At 38.7% G+C, this 25,674-nt stretch overlaps 1 protein-coding gene and 1 pseudogene across 9 annotated transcripts in view; both read right to left on the bottom strand.

Annotated features, from left to right (window-relative positions):
* The window catches only part of RXFP1 (relaxin family peptide receptor 1), a 67,947-nt gene that overhangs the window by 12,540 nt on the left and 29,733 nt on the right, over nt 1-25,674 (bottom strand). For 4 of the 9 annotated variants that reach the window (XM_081541680.1, XM_081541677.1, XM_081541681.1 and 1 more), the window contains 6 exons: nt 14,493-14,564; nt 13,355-13,426; nt 8,021-8,092; nt 3,791-3,862; nt 2,723-2,794; nt 662-891 (listed from right to left, as the gene is read on the bottom strand). In XM_081541680.1, coding sequence (XP_081397806.1) covers nt 662-891; nt 2,723-2,794; nt 3,791-3,862; nt 8,021-8,092; nt 13,355-13,426; nt 14,493-14,564 — 590 coding nt within the window. The remainder of the gene's footprint in view (nt 1-661; nt 892-2,722; nt 2,795-3,790; nt 3,863-8,020; nt 8,093-13,354; nt 13,427-14,492; nt 14,565-25,674) is intronic. The other 5 variants (XM_081541683.1, XM_081541679.1, XM_081541684.1 and 2 more) reach the window with 3 other exon arrangements.
* LOC145526351 (ribosomal oxygenase 2 pseudogene) lies at nt 19,177-20,947 on the bottom strand (annotated as a pseudogene).

Below are 25,674 nucleotides of genomic sequence, written 5' to 3'. Positions count from 1 at the left end.
AAGCTCAGAGACCAGAAGAACAATAATGTCTGAACTCAGTGTCTCCAAACTGGACGCACACACAAAGAATAAACAGAGCTCTGGGAGCGAAAATGTGACGATGAAAGGTTTCAAGGTTATTCACAGTGAAAAATTTTACATGCTTTCATAAAATACTACACCGGCTTCCCTGGTGGCTCAGCTGGTAGAGAATCTACCTATAATTCAGGGGACCTGGGTTCCATTCCTGGGTCAGGAAGATCCCCTGGAGAGGGAAGTGGCAACCCACTCCAGTATTCGTGTCTGGAGAATCCTGTGGACAGAGGAGACTGGCGGCTACAGTCCATGAGGTCACAAAGAGTCGCACACAACTGAGCGGCTAACTCACAAAATACTATACCTTTAGAGAAGAAAGCAAATGAACAAATGCTTCCTTATCAGACAAAATTAATGAATGAGTGCTTCATTAATCTGTGTAAGGTGACTGAGTTTTCTTACTTTAAAAACTTTCTTATCACTTTATTTTCATGTAGCAATTCATTGAATGCTTAGAAAACATCTAAGCAAAGGGGAGAAATTTTTAACATCCTATGATTCTAGTACTCTGGTTACTTATTTTCTAATAGTAACACTTTTATATATTTCAAAACTTGTAATTCCTCTTCAGCCAGGAAATACTCACAGCAGAGAGAAATGATTGACAAGGCATGCAGCTTGTTCTCAGACCTGATATAAGGTCGCATACAGATGACAAAGATGTTTCCAAAGCACGTAACTGCAGACACAACCCAGACGAACACTCTCTGAATAATGCTCGCCAAGAGATCCTCTAAAGATGAGAGTCCATCAGTGTTTGGTTTACAGATGCGAACATGTGGTGCATAGCCACAGTACTGAAATCTCTTAAAATAGCTGTTGTGCAAAGAGAAGGGAAAATAAGACTTTAAACTGAAGTGTCACTCTACCTTAATATCTATTGTCTCCATTTCCTCTGTAAAAAGAAAACGTCTAAACATCAGTCTCAGAGGAGTAAAAGTAAAACATTAGGGACACTAAAGTTTTACTAAGAAACTTAAGTTTAATTCTTATTAACTTGATTTTACTATAAAAGAATGTGTGGGTGAGAGCAGTAAATGGGCATAATGAACAGACAAGCATTAGACATATTTTAGAATGTAAATCAATTGTTGTCACGTGATCAAGATAATCCACTGAAGGAAACTGTTACTGGGTTTTCAGTGCTTGGTGTATAACTCCTGTGTTGACGCAATTGATTTTGCTTTTTCAAACCCGGAGAAAGAGAGTTAAAGGCTTTGTCCTCTGTGCTTCTATGGCTTTTCTATTATAGAAGTTGTATGATCTGTAACTACTTGCTAACACGTTTATTCTCACACTAGATTTTGGTACATGATAAAGTGTTTGATAAATATTTGTTGAATGAATTCTTTCATCAGTAGAGAGACCTCCCTTGTTAATAAAAGACTCCACCTGGATAATCAGTAATTACTACTGTGTACTACCAACACCTACACCATTTATTGAGCATCTTCTAAGTATAACTTCTCAAATCAGGAATAACTTCTTAAATCAGCTCAATGAGGTTGGTGTTGCTATCACCATATGAGGAGATGGATCTTTAATGGGGGCAAATTATCTGCTAGGAAACTTTCTACTAAGTGCAAAAATTTAGTATTCAAATTAGATCCATTTGCCCTAAAACCATGTTCTCTGGCAAAAAGTATAAATGATCTTTATAGTATAAACAGTTGTAGCAATAAGATAAAAACTTGACAATTGCAGTCTGTAGTCCTGTTGTTTAACTCTTGCTGCCTGGATCCCATGATCTGCTCAATTCAAGTCTAGTCTTTGAGTTGTTTCTTGGGTTTTATGAGTTACACCATTTTCTTTCAATAAACTCTGTTTGCTCGATTTATTCAGAGTCCTTTATATTGTGCATAACCAAGGAAACTTTGCTCTCCGAGGAATTATGGAAAAAAAATCAGTGTCCTCTGTTAGATTTAAAATACAAGCAAGATTATAGAGTGGTGGTGGCTGCCATGACACTTTCTAGATTATTGAGAATTAATTACCTTGGCATGGAGATCACTCTATTATTGTGTGTGTGTGTGTGTTTGTGTGTGTGTGTGTATACTGCTATATATTACATTGAACTAAAGAAAATGTTTCTAAAGCATGTAATGATGGCGTGATGAGACATGATGTTTGAATAAAAGATTTTTCAAAGTTTGCCATTTTATCCGTACACCGTTGCTCCATCATGCACTGACGCTGTGGGCGATTTTCACTGAGGAGGCTTTCTCTCTTCCTTCCTCCATTTACATGAATTATTTATAATTGTTTGATGTTGTTTATGTGACTTCCTACTTCCTCATCTGGTTGCATTTATGCCATGTGCACCAGTTGCTAGCTCAGTGGACAAACATGAATATCTGTGAGTGTCACAAGAGGTCATTAGAGCTTACAAGCCTGAGTGGGTTCCCTCCACACTCCTGTTGTCTGACACCCAAACAAATCTCCTTCCATTCTCTCAGACCAAACCATGGACAACTAAAAATCACCTCACCCTATATCTATGCTTTAAAAGTTAGTTATTGTTTAGGCAAATTAGTCAGTAGGAAATGTTAATAAACTGGATGCACTGCATATGGGGGTGTGAGCACAATACAGGTGGAAACCTAAAAGATTAAAACCAAGGTGAAGAACAAGAAAAACATCTGCTTACATGTAAGAGAGATTCATGAGAGGTCTAAACATCCTTTGTTGGATATTTGAAATTTCAATTCCGTTTAGGCTGCTAAAATATCAAATTATCAAAAAACATATGTTATGCAGGGTATAATGAATTTTTGTGAAGGACCGTTTAATATACAATTATTTAACACTTATTCTGAACTAAACATTCATACTTAGCCTTCCCTAGGCACTTTCCCAGTTCCTTTCATTGCATGAAAGATTTTTTAAATTCTATAGTACTTTACAATTTTCCAAAGTTTCACACACATGATTTCATGTGATCCCATAATAACCCTTTTTCCCCCCAATACCTTTTTGATTCTGCTATTTATACACAATCTAAATACTTACATTGAGTCTATATCTTTCCTATTTCAATTTTTGGCTTCTAGTAGGTTGTGGCACGATGCTTTTTTCATAGTAACTACTCAACAAATATTTGTGAAATAAATGAATAAACATTGCCTTTTGATGATATTGCAATAGCAGAGAGGGGGATTTTACATTCTTGAAATTTTTCTAATAATTTTTTAATAATTTTTTTTCTAATAAAATGACATTTTACTGAGGGAACACTTAAAAGAACCAAAGCACACCTTCTTAAGGCAATTCATAGATCCTAATATAATTTATGTATGTGTGTTTGTGCGTGTGTGCTGCAAGTAAAGATTTATATAATCTAGAGCATTCTATCTTGGGATAACAATAGTTATAATAAACTCTTAGATACCTCCTGTGCTAATGAAGGAATAAATATGCATAGATGCCTTCAGAGGATCAAAACAAACAATCCAATATAAGCTCCTAATGATTATAGAAACATAGAAAGTGATTATCTAATTTTTAGCTCATAGATATGAAAGATTAAACTAATAGCCATCTGTTTGTTTATAGCTCAGCACATACTCATATAGTTTCTGTAGAGTTTAACTAACATTCTGGGAATAAAGCTTCTTCTGCTTCAAGACTCTATTAATTTTATTTTATAGAATTTATTAGCTATTAGTATATAAGTAAAAAATGTATCATAAAACTATCCCCATAGGTGTATACTTACAGAGACTTGAGTTTGACAAGATTATCAAATTGGTTGGCTTGAATTGTCTGGATTGGGTTATAGGAAAGATTCCTGTTTCAATAAAAAAAAAAAGCAGCAATTGGTCATTTCTAGAAAGGATTTGAGTAAAGAGGAAGTATACCTGTTGACTGAGGGTTGCTTGTAAACATTAGCAAAAAAGTGCATCAGTGACATTTGTACCATAGGGCTCATCAGACATTCACATGGATTAATGTAGATAGAACTGTTAGAACCACGCATGGCTCTCAGCAAGTGTCTTAGTGACAGAGAGAAAGCTGAGAGCACATGATCATGAAGGTGGGGTGGCCCAGGATGGTCCCGCCAGGGAACCTGCAGGTTTCCCAAAGGGAAGCTACACCACTTCAGATTTTGCCTATCATCAGGTGTGGTTTAAATAAAAGAAAAAGAATCTCATTTAGTCAAAATTTGAAGGAATGAAACCATATTGAATGCTTTTTACAATAAATCATGTCAAATAGTGGCATATTTGTTAGCAAGTTATGAGGCATGAAGTTAAAAGTAAACGGTTTTACGGCTAGGAAGAAAGAGATGAAGATAGTGCTAGAAGTCCTATCCAGAAGGATTAGGCAAGAAATAAAATAAAAGGCATCCAAATTAGGAAGTGAGAATTAAAATTATCTCTGTTTACAGATGACATTATTTTATGTGTGAAAAGTGAAAGTGTTAGTCACTCATTCTTGTCAAACTCTTTGTGATCCCATGGACTGTAGCCCACCAGGCTCCTCTGTCCATGGAATTCTCCAGGCAAGAATACTGGAGTGGGTAGCCACTTCCTTCTCCAGGGGATCTTTTCAACCCAGGGATAAAACCCGGGTCTTCTGCATTGCAGGCAGATTCTTGACCATCTGAGCCACCAGGGAAGTCCATTTTATGTGTATAAAACCTTAAAGATTTCACACACACACACACACACACACAACTGTTGGAACTAATAAACAAATTCAACTAAATTGCTAAATAAAAAACAAATGCACAATAATCAGACAATGATGAATAATCAAAAGCATTTCTATATATCAACCCTGAGCAATCCAGAAAGAGAATTAAGAAAATAATTCAATTTACAACAGCATCAGAAGAATACTTAGGAATAAACTGAATAGAAGCTTCCCTGGTAGTCCAGAGGTTGGGAATCTGCTTGCCAATGTAGGGAGCATGGATTTGATTCCTGATTCAGGATGATCCCACATGCCACAGAACAACTAAGCCCATGCACCGCAACTACTGAGCCACAAGAGAAGCTACTGAAATGAGAAGCCTCCATACTGCAATGAAGAGTAGCCTCTGCTTGCCGTAATCAGAGAAAGCTCATGTAGCAGTGGAGACCCAGTGCAGCCAAAAAGCCCCAGTCAACTGAATAAAGGTGAAAGGCTTGCAGTGTGAAAACAAAATATTGTTGAAAGAAATTAGACACCGCTTACTCCTTGGAAGGAAGGTTATGGCCAACCTAGATAGTATATTTAAAAGCAGAGACATTACTTTGCCAACAAAAGTCCGTCTAGTCAAGGCTATGGTTTTTCCAGTGGTCATGTATGGATGTGAGAGTTGGACGGTGAAGAAAGCTGAGCGTCAAAGAATTGATGCTTTTGAACTGTGGTGTTGGAGAAGACTCTTGAGAGTCCCTTGGACTGCAAGGAGATCCAATCAATCCATCCTAAAAGAGATCAATCCTGGGTGTTCATTGGAAGGTCTGATGTTGAAGCTGAAACTCCAATACTTTGGGCACCTCATGCGAAGGGTTGACTCATTGGAAAAGACCCTAATGTTGGGTAGGATTGGGGGCGGGAGGAGAAGGGGACGACAGAGGATGAGATGGTTGGATGGCATCACCAACTCGATGGACATGGGTTTGGGTAGACTCCGGGAGATGGTGATGGACAGAGAGGCCTGGCGTGCTGCAATTCATGGGGTCACAAAGAGTCAGACACGACTGAGCGACTGAACTGAACTGAACTGAAATGGAAAGACATTCTGTGTTTTGGGACTGGAAGATTTAAAATCATTAAGATGGCAATACTATCCAAAGCAATCTAAAGATTCAGTGTAATGTCTATCAAGATTCCAGTGACAGTTTTTCTGAATAAATAGAAATATCCATCTTAAAATTTGTTTGGAATCTCAAGGGAACCTGAATAAGCCTTGAAAAAGAAGGACAAAGTTGGAGGTCTTACTTTCTGACTCAAAACTTACTACAAAGCTACAGTAATCAGTAATAGTGTGGTGCTGGCATAAAGACAGTTTTATAGGATGATGGAATAGAATGGAGAGCCCAGGAACAAACTTTTGTATGTGTGGTCAAATAATTTTTAACACATGCCAAGACTGTTCAATGGGGAAAGGACAAACTTCTCAACAAATGGTTCTGGGAAAACCAGATAGATGTTCACATGCCGAAAAAAAAAAAAAAGAGCTTAGACCCTTAGCTTCCACAATGTACAAAATTAACTCAAAATGGATCCAAGTCCTAAATATAAAAGCTAAAACTATAAAACTCTTAGAAGAAATCATAAGAGAAAAACTTCATGACATTGGATTAGGCAGTGATTTCTTGTATATGTGATACCAAAAGCATAGGTAACAATAGAAAAAAATATAAGAATTGGATTACATCTAAATCTAAAACTTTTGTGCATCAGAAAACACTATCAGCAGAGTGAAAAGGCAACCTACAGAATAGGAAAATGTATTTGTAAATCATATATCTGAAATTCTTTACTATCTAAAATATATATGATCCTACAACTTAACAGGGGTTCCCAGGTGGCACTAGTGGTAAAGAACCCATCTGCCAATGCGGGAGACATAAGGGACGCAGGTTTGAACTCTGGGTCAGGAAGATCCCTGGCTGCTGCTACTGCTGCTAAGTCGCTTCAGTCGTGTCCGACTCTGTGCGACTCCACAGACGGCAGCCCACCAGGCTCCCCCGTCCCTGGGATTCTCCAGGCAAGAATACTGGAGTGGGTTGCCATTTCCTTCTCCAGTGCATGAAAGGGAAAAGTGAAAGTGAAGTCGCTCAGTCATGTCCAACTCTTAGCGACCCCATGGACTGTAGCCTACCAGGCTCCTCCATCCATGGGATTTTCCAGGCAAGAGTACTGGAGTGAGGTGCCATTGCCTTCTCCGAAGATCCCTGGAGGGCATGGCAACCACTCCAGTATTCTTGCCTAGAGAATCCCATGGACAGACAGGCCTGGTACACTGCAGTCCATAAGGTTGCAAAGAGTAGGACATGACTGAAGTGACTCAGCACGCATGCACAGCTTAACAATGAAAAACCAAGCAACCTAATTTAAAAATGAGTAAAGGACCTGAATAGACATTTTCCAAAGAAGATGTGCAAATGACCGATAAGCACATGAAAAGATGCCCAACATCATTAATCATTACAGAAATGCAAATAAAAACCACTATGAAATACCATGTCACATCCATTAGGTTGGCTATTATTAAAAAAAAAAAAATACAAAATCACAAGTGCTGTTGAAAATGTGGAGAAATTAGAATCTTTGTGCACTGTTAGTGAGAATGTAAAATAGTGCAGCCATTATAGAAAGGAGTATGATGCTTCCTCAAAAAATTAAAAATGGAGTTACCATATGATCCAGTAATACTGTTTCTGGGGCTATATACCCAGAAGAATTGAAAGCAAGTTCTTTAACAGATATTTACACAACCATGTTCATAGCAGCCCTACTCATAACAGCTAAAAGGGAAACAACCCAAGTGTCCATCGATGGAAAAATGGATAAATACAATGTGGTATTCACACATAATGGATTGCTAATATGGATGATAATATTCAGAAATTCTGACACGTGCTACAGCATGGAGGAAATTTGAAGACATTAGGCTAAGTGAAATAAGCCAGTTGTAAAAGAACAAGGTATGTATGATTCCATCTATATGAGGTACCTAGAGATGCCAAATTCATAGAGATCAGATAGTGATAGAGGCTGGTTGGGGAGGGGTGTCGATGGGGAGTTAGTGTTTAATAGGTATGGAGCTTCAGTTTGGAAAGTAGGAAAAGTTCCAGAAATGGATGGTGGTGATGGTTACACAACAGCGTGAATGAGCTTGATACCACTGAACTGTACACTTAAAAATGGTTCAAATGGTAAACACACATACTGATGTGCATTTTAATGGCAATTTTAGAAAATAAAACAAATTAAAAGACAAAAATCTTACCTTTGTGAGAGCTCCTTCAGATCCTTAAAGATACGTGGAGAAAGATTTTCAATCTTATTGCTTCCTAAATCCCTAGGGAAATAATTGCAAACATGTCATGTTATTTTCTTAAGACTTTATCCATAGCTCTGTGGTTTATTAGAAAACCATTATACAACTTTCAAACAATGCTATTAGTGAGTTATATTAATTGGTGGTGGTGGTTTAGTTGCTAAGTTGTGTCCGACTCTTGCGACGCCATGGGCTGTAGCCCACCAGGCTCTACTGTCCATGGGATTTTCCAGGCAAGAGTGCCAAAGTGGGTTGCCATGTTCTTTTCCAGGGGATCTTCCCGACCCAGGGATCGAACCCGGGTCTCCTGCACTGTAGGCTGATTCTTTACTGACTGAGCCACCAGGAAACTAATAGAAGCCAAAACTTTAACAAGGGAATGAAATGGTAAAAGATAAAAATATTTCCTCATTTTATTCATCATTCAAAGACAATGTTTCATGGTATTCGATCTGGTTCTAATAGATCCAGTTTTCTAATTTAATTAATATTGTGCTGTCTTCTTTTCTTGTTTTCCCCTCTGCCACCTCCCTCTTTCCCTCCCTTCCATTCTTCTTTCCTTCCTTCTGTGCTAAAGTAGAAATATGGTTTGGAGACTTAATTTTTTCTTTTGTTTCAGTTGATGATGGTTTTTAACTGAAAGTGGATTATTTTAGTTTCCAGTTTCTTCCATAGCTGATATACACCAGGTCTTACATCCTCCTGGGGCAGGATACTTCATATATGTATAGAGGTTGGGCTGTCCACTGTGGTGTGACTTTGTAGCTTAGCTGTGAGAAGATTTTGGACAGTACCAGCTCTTATGGTAGCTTTGACAGTAGCAACTCTCGTGAGGAAGGCCTAGAATTCTTCTAAACAAGATAGGCTTGATTTCTCCAATGTCATCATTAGAAACTAAGAAAAAGTCTACCCACTTTCCCTATCTATCCTCAAGTTGTATTAGTTGCCACAGGGAGAGGTAAGGATGTAGATCTAATTGCTATGTAAATTGGAGTGCTTATAAATCAAAAGTTAGATTATTAAATTTGAAAGGGCAAGGCAGTTTTAGATTGAGTTTTAAAACTAAAAACAAGTAATATAATCAAAATTATAAATGTCTTTGCTGTAAATGTTCTATTTTCAAATTGTAACCTGATCCTTGGACAGTTTTTGTTATTTACATATTTATGGGTGAATTGTCTATGTGGATAGATTCTCTGATTTGAAAACCAAAGGAATCTTTCAAAAATTTCATCTCCTTTTAAAAATTCTTCAATAGCTCATTGCTGCATAATAGATAAAATCAAAACTGCTTAGTGTGATAGGAAAAAGTCTTTAAATATTTTGTACTGTCCGGCTTAGTTTCCTACCACTTTCTGTTCAGTTAAATTGGCTTTCACCAGGACCTGAATGTACCTCAGTATTCTAACCTCCAGGTTTTTGCAAGGGTGCCTCCTTCTACCTGGAAAAAGCTTTACTTCTGGTTCTTTGGGTGAACACCTTCAAGATTCTGCTCAGAAAAAAAGCAAAGACCTACTGTATAGCAGAGGGAATTATACTCAATATCTGGTAATAACCTATAATGGGAGAGAATCTGAAAAAGAATAGATATGCAAAACCGAATCATTTTGCTGTACACCTGAAACTAACACAACGTTGTAAACCAACTATACTTTTTGGGGGCTGTGCTGGGTCTTTGTTGCTGCGCACAGGCTTTCTCTAGCTGTGCTGGTGGTGGGGACTACTCTCTAGTTGAAGTGCTTGGGCTTCTCATTGCGGTGGCTTCTCTTGCTGCAGAGCATGAGCTCTAGGTGTGCCAGCTTCAGCAGTTGTGGCTCATGGGCTCTAGAGCACTGGTTCAGTAATTGTGGACAATGGGCTTAGTTTCTCCTTGGCATGTGGGATCTTCCTGGACCAGGGACTGAACCCGTGTCCCCTGCATTGGTAGGTGGATTCTTAACCACTGGACCACCTGGGAAGCCCAACTATATTTTTTAAAAAAGATTCTTTTCACATGTCACTCCTTCATGACTGGGGGAGTTAGGCGTTCTTGTCTCTGTTCTGCCATGTGCAGCACAGAGAACATGTACAGCACTTACAGCATCATATTAAAACTTCCTGTCCCTACATTCTCTTCTGAAGGGTGTGAGCTCTTTCAGTGCAAGATCTGGATTTCCCAGCATCTAGCTTAGTTTGGACTAGCTATTCTTTCCATCCCTACTGGCAGACTATTAACAGACTGAAGATCTGTTTTCATATTTAAGTAAAAGGGGCAGGATGATTCCAGTTCCTTGTATGGGAAGTCAAGTGAAAATCGATCATGCTAGTGAGGCAATGTGAAACACAGATTTAGAAGAGTCCACTAGAGTATTAAATCTTGAACTACCATGTTCAGCTCTTTCTGGTGAGAGTGCTGGCTTTGGCTATTAAAGCAAATTCTGGCAAATAGTTCTTTCATCATCAGTCATGTAATGGGGACCATTTGGCTTAGATCCTAACTGACAAGAACAAAGACAATTTTCACAGTTTTGTTTTAGGAAAGTTGGTCTAAACTTAACTGGACTTGAGGTCCATTTCTGAATGGACTCAGGAAACACTTTGTCACCTTGAGTAGTTGCTTTAAATGCACAAATTAAGGGGAGGGAGGTGGGAGGGAGGGTTCGGGATGGGGAACACATGTACACCCATGGCTGATTCACGTGAATGTATGGCAAGAACCACCACAATATTGTAAAGTAATTAGCCTCCAATTAAAATAAATAATTTTTTTTAAAAAAGCACAAATTAGGGCTCCCCTGGTGTTTCAGTGGTTAAGAACCCACCTTGCAACGCAGGGGACAGAAGTTCGATCCCTGGTCCAGGAGGATCCCACATGCCTCAGAGCAGCTAAACTCGTGCACCAGAACTCTTGAAGCCTGTGCTCTAGAGCCCAAGAGCTGCAACTACTTAGCCCACACATTGCAACTGCTGAAGCCCACGTGCCTAGAGCCAGTGCTCAACAAGAGAAGCTGCAGTGAGGAGAAGCCCACATACCATAGCTAGAGACCAGTCCCCACTTGCTACAACTTCAGAAAGCCCACGGAGTGAAGAAGACCCACCACAGTCAGCAAATACAAAAATCTTATTAAAAGAAAACTAAAAAAGCACAAGTAATAATAAATCAAACATGTAGCAAAGTTTCCGCCACTATTTAAATTAAAAAAAAATTTTGGCTACACAGTGGGGCATGTGGGATCTTAGTTCCTGACTAGAGGATGGAACTCATACCCCCTGCAGTGGAGGCTCCAAGTCTTAACCGCTGGACCACCAGGAAGTCTCACCAGAACTGTTTAAACTCTACTCTGAGGAGTGAATCTGACTGTTGCTAATTTTGCCCTCATTAATTCTGTCAGTGGGATCAAGCAAAGAGGGGCACAGAGTGTAGCACAACTTCTTTCAAAGGGAGAGTCACTCATTTTAGGTCTAGACCCATCCATTTAAGGGACCTCCCTGGTGACTCAGATGGTAAAGAATCTGCCTGCAATTCAGGAGACATGGGTTTGATCCCTCTGTAAGGAAGATTCCCTGGAGATGGGAATAGCGATCCACTCCAGGATTCTTGCCTGGAAAATTCCATGGATAGAGGAGCCTGATGGGCTACAGTCCATGGGGTCGCAAAGAGTCAGAAAAGACTGAGCAACTAACACTTTCACTTTCATTCATTTAAAACCATTACCTCCTAGAAAACATGCCATTTTCATCCTTGTAAATCTGATTTTTCAGGCATGAGATTTGACAGGATTTAGGTAGGACTAATTCTTGGTGTGGGGACCTTCTCTGCCTCTTTGTTGCTCTTTCTTTTACCTCTGAACCTGGATGAGCACTGACTGAGGACTAAGCTGTCCTGCCCCATGCTCACTACTGGTTTCAGAATCAACAAAATGGTATCTTTTTATCTCCTGGTCTCTGAATCCCAACTCTCTAGAAAACTTAAAGATAAATTTGCTGTCCTTCTCTGGCAGTGGGTTAGAGCAGTGTGGATGTATTTTATTTGTTAATTTCCCCTGACTTTATTCTTTCTTGCACCCACACCTTAGGGCCACTGTGCAAGTTAGAATTCGGAGAAACTGCCTTCTGGTATTCAGATTGGAGTTGCAAGCAAGATAAAACAAGGAAAAGTACAGACCCCTTGACTAGCTTGTATTTTAATGGCTAGATAATACCTTTTGAGTCACCTGCATGCACTGCTCCCCACTGCTGAGAATAAAATAATTTCCTATGTGCTGATGATATAGTTCATTTGCCAGACACCGGGAGTCATTATAGCAGATGTTTGGTTCTGATACCTACTGAGATTTTCTTGTGTGTTTTGTGAATGATTGGTACTGTCTACCATAAAATGTTTCAAGCCCATGATTATGGAAAAAAATGTTGGGGTTTCAATGGCTTGTTTATTGAAGTTTTGGAGCAGAATGCTGGATTGTTTCCTGAGGGATGTTTTCGCCTGTGGCATGTGTGTTTCCTCCACTTGTCTTGGTATGCAGGTAAGGTGTCCTGAGCAACATTTTAGTTACATTCTTTAATTTTTTATGGAAAAGTTTTAATGAATCCAAGTTCTGCCCAGCTAATTGTCAAAACATGTAGTTCTGTTCACACTCCAGATTCTTTTCAGAAAACACAAAATCAAACTAGTGGCTAGCCCAGACTTTAACAAAACCCCAATTGAAGAAATTAAGCCATTAAAAAAAAAAACTGTCTGAAGAGCATGTACTTCCTCCATTGTCTTAAGTATATTTTATTTGGAGAATCAACTACTATGTGGCTTAACCACAAGGCTTTGATTCATCAGAGACTTGCTTTACTGCCCTTTGGAACTGTGTCATTGATCTTAAAAAGGGACGTTATAAATAGCTACCTCAAGCTGCTCTCTTGACCGTTATTACAGGTTTGGATGTTGTTATCCATGGCAGTGTCTGATCTTATAGATCCAAGATTATCCTTTGGTTTCAGAACCAGCAAAGTGATGTCTTTTTATCTTCTGATCTCTGAATCCTCACTCTCTAAAAAACTTAAAGATAAATTTGCTATCCGTCTCTAGCAGCAGGGTTAAAGTGATGTAGGATATATTTTATTTATTAATTTCCCCTGGCTTTATTCGCCTCCACAGCTGTTTCCTTTGCTTCACTTTCCTCAAATAGTTATAGTTTCCTTTAACACATATTTGTTAAGCTTTCAGAATTCCTGAAATACTTGTGGCTCAAGGTATACAGAAATAGTGCTATATGTGTAATCAAACTTACAAAATATGTGTGTAATCAAACTTACAATTCATCTAGTTTCTGGAGAGGTGCAAACGTATTTTCACTAAGGTGATTAATTTTGTTTTTCCTCATTACCCTGAAAGTAAAAAGAAAAAAGATGTAGCTTCTGGAGGTAATTTATTGGAGAGGAGATTAACAACCTGCAAAAACAAAGATAATTATGTATAATGCATTTCCATATCAAGATACGTTGAAATAGTATGATAAATTATCCAAGCTCGCTTTAATCTTAAATTTCCCAAATCTTTTAATGATGATAAAAGTAAAATATTGTTCACATTTTAAAGTGTTTTAGGGAAGAGCTCCACAGGGGTAAGAATGAAAATCTCGACCCCTGAGAATACAGTCTGAGTATCAGCACAACTGTCTTAGAGTCGCCTGTGCAGTCTCCGTGGCATGTCTGTCTAACAAAATACACCCCTGCCCCCAACACCACAATAGCACTCGTGCGCATTGGGTAGTTGCTGTGATTTCAAGTGGAGGTGCTGGAAGATGTCTACGCTAAGCTGGACCAACTCCGAAGATCTCTGATTTGCGATGCTGAATCAGACTGGAAGGCCTGACAGTTCATCTCTGCACCGATCTTGTGTTATGAGCTAGCAATATGGATTTAAAATAAGACCGAGTGGCATAAGAGAAATTATATTTGATAACATTCTAAGGTTTATCCTGGTGGGTGTCACAGTCATATCCTCACAGATGTGAATATTCTGCAGGTTTTGAAAAAATTATAATTAATTTTTTCCCACAATCTTTGCAGTAATAATTCTCATAGAGTAGGACTTGATCTTGGTATTTCTCAAACTGCCACCCAAGGACAGATTTTAGGTGGTTTATGAGAATTTTTTTCCACTAAATTGGGTATTACTGAAGTTTGAGACCTACTTATTACTTAAGTAGGTCTCATGTAAGATAGTACCATTGTGATGATTCATGTACTGATATGTTGTAAATCTGTGGTTACGTCTGGTTTGAACTTCAGTAATTTTGCCAATGTGCTTCCATTTCAAACAACTTCAAACTGAGAGGGAACATTTGCTGTAATGACTATGCATGTGTATACCAGAGCCTGTTCACATAAATGATTCATTTTGTTTGTAAAGAGATAAAACATTACTTCAAAAGGACAAAACATTACTTACAAAACAGTTAAATTACTGCAGGAGATAAAAGTCAAATTTCTTAAATTATGGATATGGTTGCCTTCAAAATCCCTGAAATATAAAAATAAAAGTGACAAAACTAAATCAGACAGAAATCAATTGGTTAAGAATTATTTAAGTTTTCTCATAAAATATCTTTTCCCCCACATACTGTTTGTTTCATATAAATTCTCATATAATGTAAATGTAGCCACCTAATAGCTGAAATGATATATTTGTATATAATGTTTCTTTTTTTCTGTGTTAATAGTAAAAATGCTTTGAGTGGCATCTGTATCAGGTAGTCATATGGATACCTATGTTATCCTAACTAATGTGAAGAGAATGAAAAAATCACATGAAACACTTCCAACTACATGCATGTGTGCTAAGTCACTTCAGGCATGTCTGACTCTTTGTGATCCTATGGACTGTATCTGCCAGGCTCCTCTGTCCATAGGATTCTCCAGGCAACAATACTGAAGTGGATTGCCATGCTCTTCTCCAGGGGATCTTTCTGACCCAGGGATCGAAACTTTGTCTCCTGAGGCTCCTGCATTGCAGGTGGATTCTCTACCACTGAGCCACCAGGGAAGCCCCACCAACTATATAAACAGATACTAAATGGTGATCCATATTAAACATCTGTCCAGAGGTCCAGAGGTACCCATGACCACTCTAAGTGGCGTGCCTCTATTTGCTCAGAAGATCCTACTATTGTTGCAGAAGTTGCCACTGCCAAAATAAAGTTTAACCTCTACTTCCTTTGCCTAAACACTCCCCAGAAAAAATTCTGAACAGCCTTTTACCACTGAGAGCACCCTCTCTTGTCTTAGTGTATGGCCACACAGGCCAGTGCAGACGGAGACCCACAGCTGCCCTTGGCTGTCCACTCCCAATTCAGGATGCTGTGTGCAGACTTGATTTGAGCTCCCTTGCTGTGTGATGCTAGGTCACCAACAGGAGTCTGGTCTGAACATCAAAACTTGTCAAATAGTTGATGTTTTATCATCTCTACTTCAGAGTTATCACTAAGGTATTCTTCTATTGTCTTTTATCTATCGTTAGGAAGTTTGTGGAACAGAGTAAGCTGAGCTCAGGAATACACTTTCAGAAATAGATGCTGGCTCTTAAATCTATTCCTTTTACCCAAACACTTTGCTGACTGGTCAGCATACCGTGTATAGCCATTCAGGAACAACTGGGACTAAAATACATGAGATGAACTATGACACAGCTACTACAATCATGAGCATTAATAGCCGTGCCGTTATTCCGCTGGTGAGGCTGTATCTGGGATAGTCAGTTTTATTTTGACACTGCAATAAAAATAGATGTAGACAAATCAAAGTCTATCTGAAAAATCCAGAAGGCCAGCATGTAAAGGTTCTAGAAATCAAGTCAATGGGATGAAAGCATGTATTTATCACAGAGAAGAGCAAGTCAGAGAGATATATTTGAAGTCAGGCATAGGGTTTTTCTCATTGGCATTAGATTGCAAAATCAGATTTACTGGTTGAAGGACACGAAACATTTCAAATTTAAGCTCACAGCCCTGGTGTACAGAGACTAAGCTTTTTATTGATGTAGTGATTTACCAAGGGCATATACCATAACATACCGTAAGAATTCTATAAACAGGATTTCTGTATTATATGGAATATTGTATTAAAATCTTAAATGTTGATCCTAGATTACCCTTTTAAAGACAAACTTATATTATTTTATTAAGTTGGAAATGAAGCACATATATTGGGTCATTAGGTTTGGCCAAGGCTTTTGGCCTTCCATTACATAGGCTGTCAGTGACAAAAACTGTTCATTTCTTTTTCCTGTTTTTGTTGTTGTTACCATGAATCTACCACCAAGGGGGTGAGTCTCTATTGAACCTCACAAAATATCTTTAGGACAGTTGATGTTCTTTTCTTGTTAGCTACACTTATAACTTTCTTTTCTATTAAAGTAGCAAAAATATTTCATTTAATGTTCATATTAATTTACTAATTTGTAAAAATCTGTAAGAGGCATAAACTAGGGAATTTTGATTAAATTGTTACATTCAATGTTGAGTTTATTTCAATGTTTATTTGTGAATTTGCTTTGGGTTTCTTCCTAAAATTAGAGGTATTAGTTCTTGATACTCAGGGTTCAGGTATAAAAATCTGCTGCTTGTGCCAGGGCTTCAAGCTCTAAGTGACTCAAGGGGGTGTTTTGCTTACTTAATTACTGGATCATTTTCCAACTTAATGAACCTCTGAATCTAACCATTTTATTTTTTCCTTTATATATAGCAGGACTGGTTGAAAATGAAAATTTGGTTCTTGGACCTGAAGTACAATAACAGAAAACAAAAACAATCTTTCCTGCTCAGCTCCCTCTCTCATACCCTAGTGGCATTGTAAACATGCAAATCTCCTCTACCTCTACTTCCTTCCCCGCCTTTTAAACACTTCTGGCTCTTCTTTCACGGAGAAAATCTAGGCAATGAAGGCAGGAAAAGCCTTTGCCTTTCTGCCCGACATCTGTAATTTACCTGTATGGGCACCTGCCTGACATCTGTAATTTACCTGTATGGGCACCTGGTCTCCTACACCCAGTGTGCGATGACCCTCTTCTTGTTTGGGGCTAATCCTATGTTTTCTGAGTTTGGTTTGTGAATTTGCAAACTTCAGGAGATAGTGAAGGAAAGGGGAGCCTAGCCTGTTGCAGTCCATGGGGTTGCAAAGAGTTGGACATGACCGAGCAACTGAACATGTCCTAAAATATATGGTCAACTTTGGTGAATGTTTTTCAGCCTTTTTTCAGTTTCAAGTTTATATCTATTAGGATTAAGTGCAGCTACATAGAATAGAGGGCTTCCCAGGTGGCTCAGTGGTAAAGAACCTGCCTGCCAATGGGGGAGACACAGGTTAGATCCCTGGGTCGGGAAGAACCCCTGGAGAAGGAAATGGCAACCCACACCAGTATTCTTGCCTGGAAAATCCCATGGACAGAGAAGCCCATGAGGTTACAAAGAGTTGGACACAACTTAGCGACTGAACAAGCATTCGTGCAGGCATGCACGTAAAACAGAGAACCAACTATTACAGCATAACATCACAAGGATTTTTTTTTTTTAAATCTAAGGTTATATAGTCCAAGGCTAGACTGGTAATTTTACCAAGTTGCTAGAAACCTAAGATCTTTCATATTCACCATTCATATGCCCTTGTCTTCATAGTCCAAGAAGATTCTAAAGCTCAAGCCATCATATCCATCTTTTCTGGATAAGAGAAGAAAGGAAGGGTCTGCCTGTTTCTCTATAAGGGGATTTCCCAGAAGTTCCACCTGATACTTCTTCCTTCTCATTAGTTAGAACCTAGTCATGTGACTCTGTCTGGAGCAGGGAAGTCTGGGAAAGTAATATTTCAGCTGGGTACACGGCCACCCCAAACAAATCAGTTCTGTTGTTGAGAAGGGACTTGGCAGTTTGATATGTGCCAATCAGAGTTAACTCGTTAACAATGTTATTTAATTCTGCCTATCATTTTTTGGTTTTACTTGATCTTTCATGGAATAAAAGAGGTGGATTCTTATCTCTTACCAATTATATATGTTTATTTTTCTTTTGTTTTGGTTGTTGCTGCTGCTGCTAAGTCGCTTCAGTCGTGTCCGACTCTGTGCGACCCCATAGACGGCAGCCCGCCAGGCTCCCCTGTCCCTGGGATTCTCCAAGCAAGAACACTGGAGTAGGTTGCCATTTCCTTCTCCAATGCATGAAAGTGAAAAGTGAAAGTGAAGTCGCTCAGTCGTGTCCAACTCTATATACTCCTAATATAATAGCTTATATTGGAAATTGCATTTATTTTTTAAAAAATATTTATTTATTCCTTTGGCTGTGTAGGATTTAAGTTGTGGCACATGGGATCTTCATTGCATCATACGAGATCTTTCCTTGCAGTACAGAGACTCTCTGGCTGAGGTGTGCAGGCTTTGTTGTTCCACAGCATGTGGGATCTTAGTTCCCTGCTTAGGGACCAAAGCTGAGTCCCCTGAATTGTGATTCTTAACCACTGGACCATCAGCAAAGTCCCACACTACAGCATTTATATGTCCTTCTTTGTACTGCTTAATCCAAATTGGCCAGAATTCTACTATAAAAAAAAAAAAAACCTGTTTTTTTTGTTTTGTTTTGTTTTTTTTGGTTTGCATTTACATGGCATACTTTGGAGCAGTCTTTTATTTTTAATCTTTCTTAATCACTTAATCACTTAGTTACAGTTGCATTTTTTTTTTTTTTGTAAATAGTGTTGAGTTAGGTTTTGCTTTGCAAACCAATCTGCAAATCTTTTTTTCTTTTTAGTAGGTAATTTTAGGCCACTTACATTCATTGACAAAGCTAATATATCTGACCTTCGCCTGCTATTTAAAAATATTATTATATATATATATATTTAATTTAAATAATACAATTATTGGAGCTGTTTTCTACCACACTGGATTAAATAAACTTGTTGAAGTATGGTTTTTGTCACCTTCTGGGACATTTAGTAATTTGCTGTTCTTTCTTTTATGTACCTGTTAGTACATATGGCCAACTGATCACCTGTAAAAGTTATGTCTAATCTTATTAGATACACAGGTAAGAAAAGTTGTCCTTGGCTCAAAGCAGCAGGGTCTCCTTAGCACACAAATCTTGGCAGACTCAAGCGTCTACTGTTTTATATATACATATCAATATTAAAAAGCAGTGAAAGGACCAGACTGCTTGGATTAAACACTCTGTGCAGAGGGATAATACTAGGTTTTGCTTTTGCTTTTCCTCATCTGTAGTAAGCTACCCTTGACAGAACTAGCTGAACTGTTCCAAATTTCCTTCAGTGCATCCATACGTAATAAAGGAAAGCAAAGTCCATGAGACTCTGTTTCCTCATTTCCCATCTTGTGTGTCTCTCGCCTATTCTTTCAGGAATGATAGAGTAAACCATCTTTTCTCCAGTTTCATCAGATGGATCTTGATCAGGTCCTACCGTGAGGACAACGTGGTCTCTAAGCTGCAGTCTCACTGTGTTGTCCAACCCTGGTAACTGTCCACCTGGTGTTGAAAAGCTCTGCTCCACCTCCCATATAGTAAGGAGAGAATCCATTCATGGCAACATCCTTCCTCATGTCTGCTGAAGGCTGTTCTTTGCTGTCCTCTAGCTGGTTTGCAGGCATCCTCAGAAAGCCATCTTATCTTTTTGTTGCAACAGCTGTGGTTTCCACCCGTGGGAGCAGCCGCCGGCGGATGCCAGGCCGGAGCTCCCCGTCTGCCTTTGTGGTATCAAACACGAGCCGCAAAACGGCGTACAAAAGGAAATCTCCCCACGAACTGCTCCGGAGGTGGGGATGGTCACGTGCATGGAGTGGGCCAGCCTCTTGGCCGTGTCCGCCTGCTGGATGGTCCCTCTGGGAAAGCGCCGATCTGCCGGCTTCAAAGTGAACTCCTGTCCTCGCCCTCCACGCTTCACTCCCGCGCCCGCGGTGGGGACCGTGAGTTGGTACAGGCGCCAGTGTTTCTTTCCCTCCAGCTGCAGGATGAAAACCTCGACATCATCGCAGTGGGGCGGCAGGCCGAGATCTCCCACGGGGGTTATGTACACATGGGAGCCAAAGTAGCACTTCCTCCAGCTTCTCCTAGACCTTCCAGAGCTCATCCTTAATTCTCCGAGGCTAGTGAAATGGAACGGTTGCACTTTTCTGATCAAAATCTTTTCTCAGCTGAAGAAAGTGCACTTTGCCCTCTTGATTTAAAACCTTCTTCTTCCCATGGACACACCTGTAGACATTTTCGAATCTTCCATAGTACATATCCTGGCTGCACAGACTCTTCAGATCTGAGAGCGTGAACAGCAAGTTCAAGGTCATCTCTCCGGATGAGAAGGGGCTTCTGCTCCCAGAATTCCTTGAAAAAAGTCTCGGATTTGATGGGCGAGATTAAACTTTCAGAGAGGCCACATGGGCTGTCAGAGTTGAAAGGGGAAGGCCCACCGGCTGCCTCCACCTTCGTCTGTTTAGGAACAGGCCCCTTTTCCTTCCCGTCCCCTGCAGGCTTCTCTTGCTTCGACCTCGCCAAAGAAATGCAAACCAGACTCAAGCCTGTTGCCAGCGGCCTCCCTACATTGTTTTTATAGGTTAAAAAATCTTTGAACAAATGGCTTAAATTTCTTCTAATATTTAAAGAGCTTTGTATATTCTACTGGTTACCTTTATAACTTTATCCAATACACTCTGTCTTCTTTTTCTTAGAGAGTAACACTAGTACTTAACAATTCCTATTATTACAAATGATGAAATTAGTATATATTGTCTTCCTGTCTTTCCTTCCATCTGTCTCTCACCATAGGATTTCGATCAATTATATGCTATTTATTAATGTTCATCTTAGGAATATCAAATATCCACATACTGGTAGATTTCTTAGTTTTAAATGACATCTTTTGACACCTAGCTATTTTTCTTAGTAGTTTAATGGTTTCACTTTATTCATATTGAAACTGCCTTCCTTTTTAAGTTATTGTGTCCTCTTCCTGAATTGAGCCCTTTATCATTATGTGATATCTCTCTTTATCCCTGGTGATAGTCTTTGTTCAAAAGGCTCTTTTTCTCCAATGTTAACACAGCCCCTCCAGCTTTTAAAAAAGTTACTGCTGCATTTCTTATCTTCATTTAGCAGCATGTATTATAATATCTCTTTTTTTCTCTGGTTGCCACAAGCTTTTTTCCTTTATCTTTGGTTTTCAGCAACTTGATTATCATTTATCAAGTTTTTTCCTTTCTACTTCTGTTTGTTTTTCTCTCTGAGGTTCTTAGATTTTTGGGGGTTCATTATGTTATTTTAGAAAATTCTTGGTCATTATCTCTTTAGATATTTCTTTAAAATTGAGCAGGACCCTCTGTCTCCTGACTTGCCTCTTGTTTCTAGAAAAGTTTTACCCTCTTTCTCGAATTCCAAGGAACAAATTTAATTAGAGAAGTGAGAAAATGCAGAAACAAAGGAAAACAGTCAAGCAAGACTGTTAGCCATAAAACAAAGTCAGGGACATTAATTTCCTCCTCAAGGGCTGTAGATAACATCCTGAGCCAGGTCCTTGAGTTGTTTTGCAGATAGTCACCCCCACCAGGTGGAGGAAGTTAACTGCTGACCACCAGCATATAGATCCTAGCCTGACAGGAACCGGAAGGTTGATGATTGAGATTCCTGAAACACCACTTTGCTACCTCACCATCAACCAATCAGAGAATTGAACCTCAGTTGATCATGCACTCTGCAATATTATCCCTCACCTTGCCTTTAAAAACCCTTCCTTGAAAGCCATCAGGGAGTTTGGGTCTTTTGAGCATGAACTGTCTGTTCTCCTTGCTTGATACCTGCAATAATGTTGGACTTTCCTTGACCGCCTCCGGTGTCAGTAGATTGACCTTGCTATACGTCTGGAGAGCAGACCCAAGCTTTGTTTGATGACATCTTCTGTCTTGTTTTTTTTGGTGACCCTTTAATGCAATTTTAGGCAATTTTATATTATCCTGTAACTTCTGGATTCTTGGCTTTGTATTTCATGTTCTTTTTTCTTTTTGATTCAAATGAAAGCTTTCTATTGATCTATCTTCAAGGTCATTGATTCTTTGCTCAGCTGTATTCAGCCTGCTGCTAAGCCTGTTGAAGTAATTCCCTGATTCTCTTTAATGCTTCCATCTTTTTTGCAGACATCTTCCATATGTGCATGTATGTTGCTTACTTTCTCCAATAAATCAATTAACTGATTAACCATAGGGTTTTTTAAGAAAGACTTTTTTGATGTGGATCATTTTTAAAGTCTTTATGGAATTTATTATAACACTGCTTCTGTTTTATGTTTTGTTTTGTTTTTGGCTATGAGGCATGTAGGATCTAAGCTCCCCAACCAGGAGTCAAATCTGCACCCCTTGCATTGAAAGGGGAAGTTCCAACCACTGTACCACTGGGGAGGTCCTAATCATAAGTATTTTAATTTCCTTGTTTGGTAGCTGTAACATCTGAGTTATCTCTAGGTCTGGTTCTATTGATTGCTTTATAATGTGACAAGGATTGTTCTTGCTCTTTTCGAGGACTGGACTTTCTCAGCATTGCTATCAATCATGACCCAGAAGCCCCAGCCTACTTTGTAACAGTACAGGATCCTGGGCTGGAGAGGCTTATCTGCCCCTGTTGCTGGAGTAGAGAGCTTTGGCTTCTATCACCCTTTTGGGTTCCCAGGTAGCTCAGTGGTAAAGAACTTGCCTGCCAATGCAGAAGGTGCAAGAACTGCGGGTTTGATCCCTGGTTTTGGAAGATCCCCTGGAGGAAGAAATGGCAACTCACTCTAGTATTCCTGCCTGGGAAATTCCATGAAGAGAGGAGCCTGGCAGACTACAGTCCATGGGGTCGCAGAGTTGGACATGACTGAGCACACACACACACCAGTATCATAAAGCTTTTGCTTCCTAAGAGGGAAGCATCTCAGGGAGAAGGAGTGGTTTGTGCCTGTGGGCCACCAAAGAAGACTGTCTAGTTCCTTTAATCACCCATAGCTTTGCTGTGAGTTGGTGGAGTCCAGAGGAAAAGAGCCTGTTAGGAGTAGCTGACTCCCCTGAGTCTGGGGTTCACAGCTAATCCAGAGGGTTACACTATCCCACACTTAACCTTTACAGGCTTATTACAGTTTTAGCAGTTTTCTTTGTACCTGCTTTATGACAATCAGGTCTTCACCTTGTGCTCTGCTAAAGGCAAAATACTGTAGATGTCCTATCTCTCCTGGTCATGCCTTAGAATTCAGTTAACTTGCTTGCCTTATGACTATAGCTTTCTGATGGGCTTGAGAAAATTATGATTGTGTAGATTGTAAAGTTCTTTCTCATTGGTAGAGAGGGAGCAATATTGTCTTGGGGCTTTCTATACCTTCAGCACAGCATTGTTGGAATGGAATTGTAATATATACTATTTTCTTTATATATATATTTATAATATATATAACATAAATATACTGTATAATATATATCTATAATATCTATTTTATTTATATTATACTTTATATATATTTTATATATTACAATATATAATATATATAACTGATATTTATATTTTCTCTATACTTCATATTATGATCTTGAAATTGCACTGTGTTGATGGAAGCAGGGCGGGTGCATTCATCTTTACTGTACCTGTGTGTGTTCATCACATCTTAATTGTCTGTCCTTTCCATGGTTTCCAGGGCCTTGCTCCATAACACATCCTTATTGGTTTCTATATTTTCAAATTCTTTATATTAGCTTCTTCTCCCTATGTATAAATTTTCTTAGTCTCATCCCAAAATGAAAGTTTACTTTACTCTTGGGATCATCAGCTCAACCTTGGCTATTGCCCCATCTGTTCATATGCTTGTTTACTACTTATATTTCTTCCTTTTTGAATTTCACATCTTTTATTGTGGTGTTTATAGGTTGTTTTTTTTTTTTATTGCTTTAAAAGAGCTATTGGGTTTGGCCAACCCTGGGTGGCACATTGGGAAAGAATCTACTTTCCAATGAAGGAGATGCAAGAGACACAGGTTCTATCCCTGGGTCAGGAAGATCCCCTGGAGTAGGTGATGGCAACCCACTCCAGTAGTCTTGCCTGGGAAATCTCATGGACAGAGGAGCCTTGTTAGCTACAGTCCATGAAGTTTCAGAGTCGGACATGACTGAGCTACTGAGTATGCATGCACATATTAAAGGTTTTAGTCTGTTGTCTGTCGTATGTCTTGCAGGCATATTCTCCTAGGCTGTCATGTCTCTTTTTATTTTATTTATATTTAATGTTTGCTAACACATCCAACAGATTTTCTAGTTTATACTTTGCTAAATGAAAGTGCATGTGCAAGATAAAGACATTATAATTAATTTTAAAATGAATACTTATAAAGCAAAAATTATTACTAGCATTAAAATTGGGATAGTATTCACTATCAGGGATGCATGTGGAGTGAGTTTTTTGGATAGCTAAAATTTAGAGATTATAATTTTTATAAAGATTATAAACGTTTTGAAAGTCTACCTCTTTAATAATAAATCTTGATCATTTTATTTTTATCTGAAATGTACATTTTCCTACCTTTTTAAAAGCAAAGGAAAGTTTTATTATTCTATGATTATAAAATCTCCCACATTTGCTTCTCGTTTCAATCAATGCATGCACTTTTAATTGCTAATTTATTCATGTAAATATTGTTCAATTTTACTTAATTATTAAGTTGAGATTACTGAATATGTAATAGCAGTTAATGAATTCTTTTGAACCCAAATTTAATCACCACAAAGGATATTGCACTTAATTTGCCCTTTTCTTTGTCTTTAGTGAGGATACTATACTGTCATACACAGATGCCCTCTGGACTTAGTAATTAATGCTTTAGGAGATGTTTCTCTTTCCCTAGATGGTTCCAAACTAGTGTGTTTTGAATTACAGGGTCTGCTTTTTACAGCATTTCTTGCTGCTACTTTGTTATTAGGTTGATAGTTGTTACTTCTCACTAAAACCAAAACTTACTAACTTCCCCTTCTACTTTCAAGGTGGGGCTTCTAGTCTGCTGTGAGCTTAAAACGTCAACCAAACTTTTGGAATCTCCTATAAAATAAAAGACAGAGGGTATTTTCATATGACACAGTATATGCAATTTATGGATCAAATTTTTAAGAGATATTTTGGATTCACTTCTTCATTTTTTACCTGTCTTTTAGCCACATTTACTGGATAATTGAATTTTGCATAGGTGGACTGATGCTAAGTACCACCAGCAAAGCTACTGTGTGAAAAATTCCATGGAAAATATTCTGTGTGATGAGGCTTCAAAAATAAATTCTAAATATCATATTCTTGTTACACAACATGTAGGAATGAAGTGATGAAACTAAAGTCACTTAGTCTGTCTATACCAAATGAATGGGTGAACAGACTTACAAAGAGAAGAGGTGATGTTATACAATGTCACAACATCCCTTCTGTCTTTTTCCTGCCTCCAAAGTATTTCATTTTTTTGGAGATATTTTATTTTAGTAAGAGTTTCCATTCAGTATCACAGTAATCCAAGTCTATGCCCCAAAAACTAATGCCTAAGAAGCTGAATGGTTCTGTGAAGACCTACAAGACCTTCTAGAACTCTGAATGGTT

This window comes from Giraffa tippelskirchi, chromosome 11, assembly GCF_054371585.1.
Source record: "Giraffa tippelskirchi isolate mGirTip1 chromosome 11, T2T-mGirTip1v1.2.pri, whole genome shotgun sequence".
Classification (NCBI taxonomy): Eukaryota; Metazoa; Chordata; class Mammalia; order Artiodactyla; family Giraffidae; genus Giraffa; species Giraffa tippelskirchi.
This window is presented reverse-complemented; position numbering and strand designations above follow the sequence as displayed.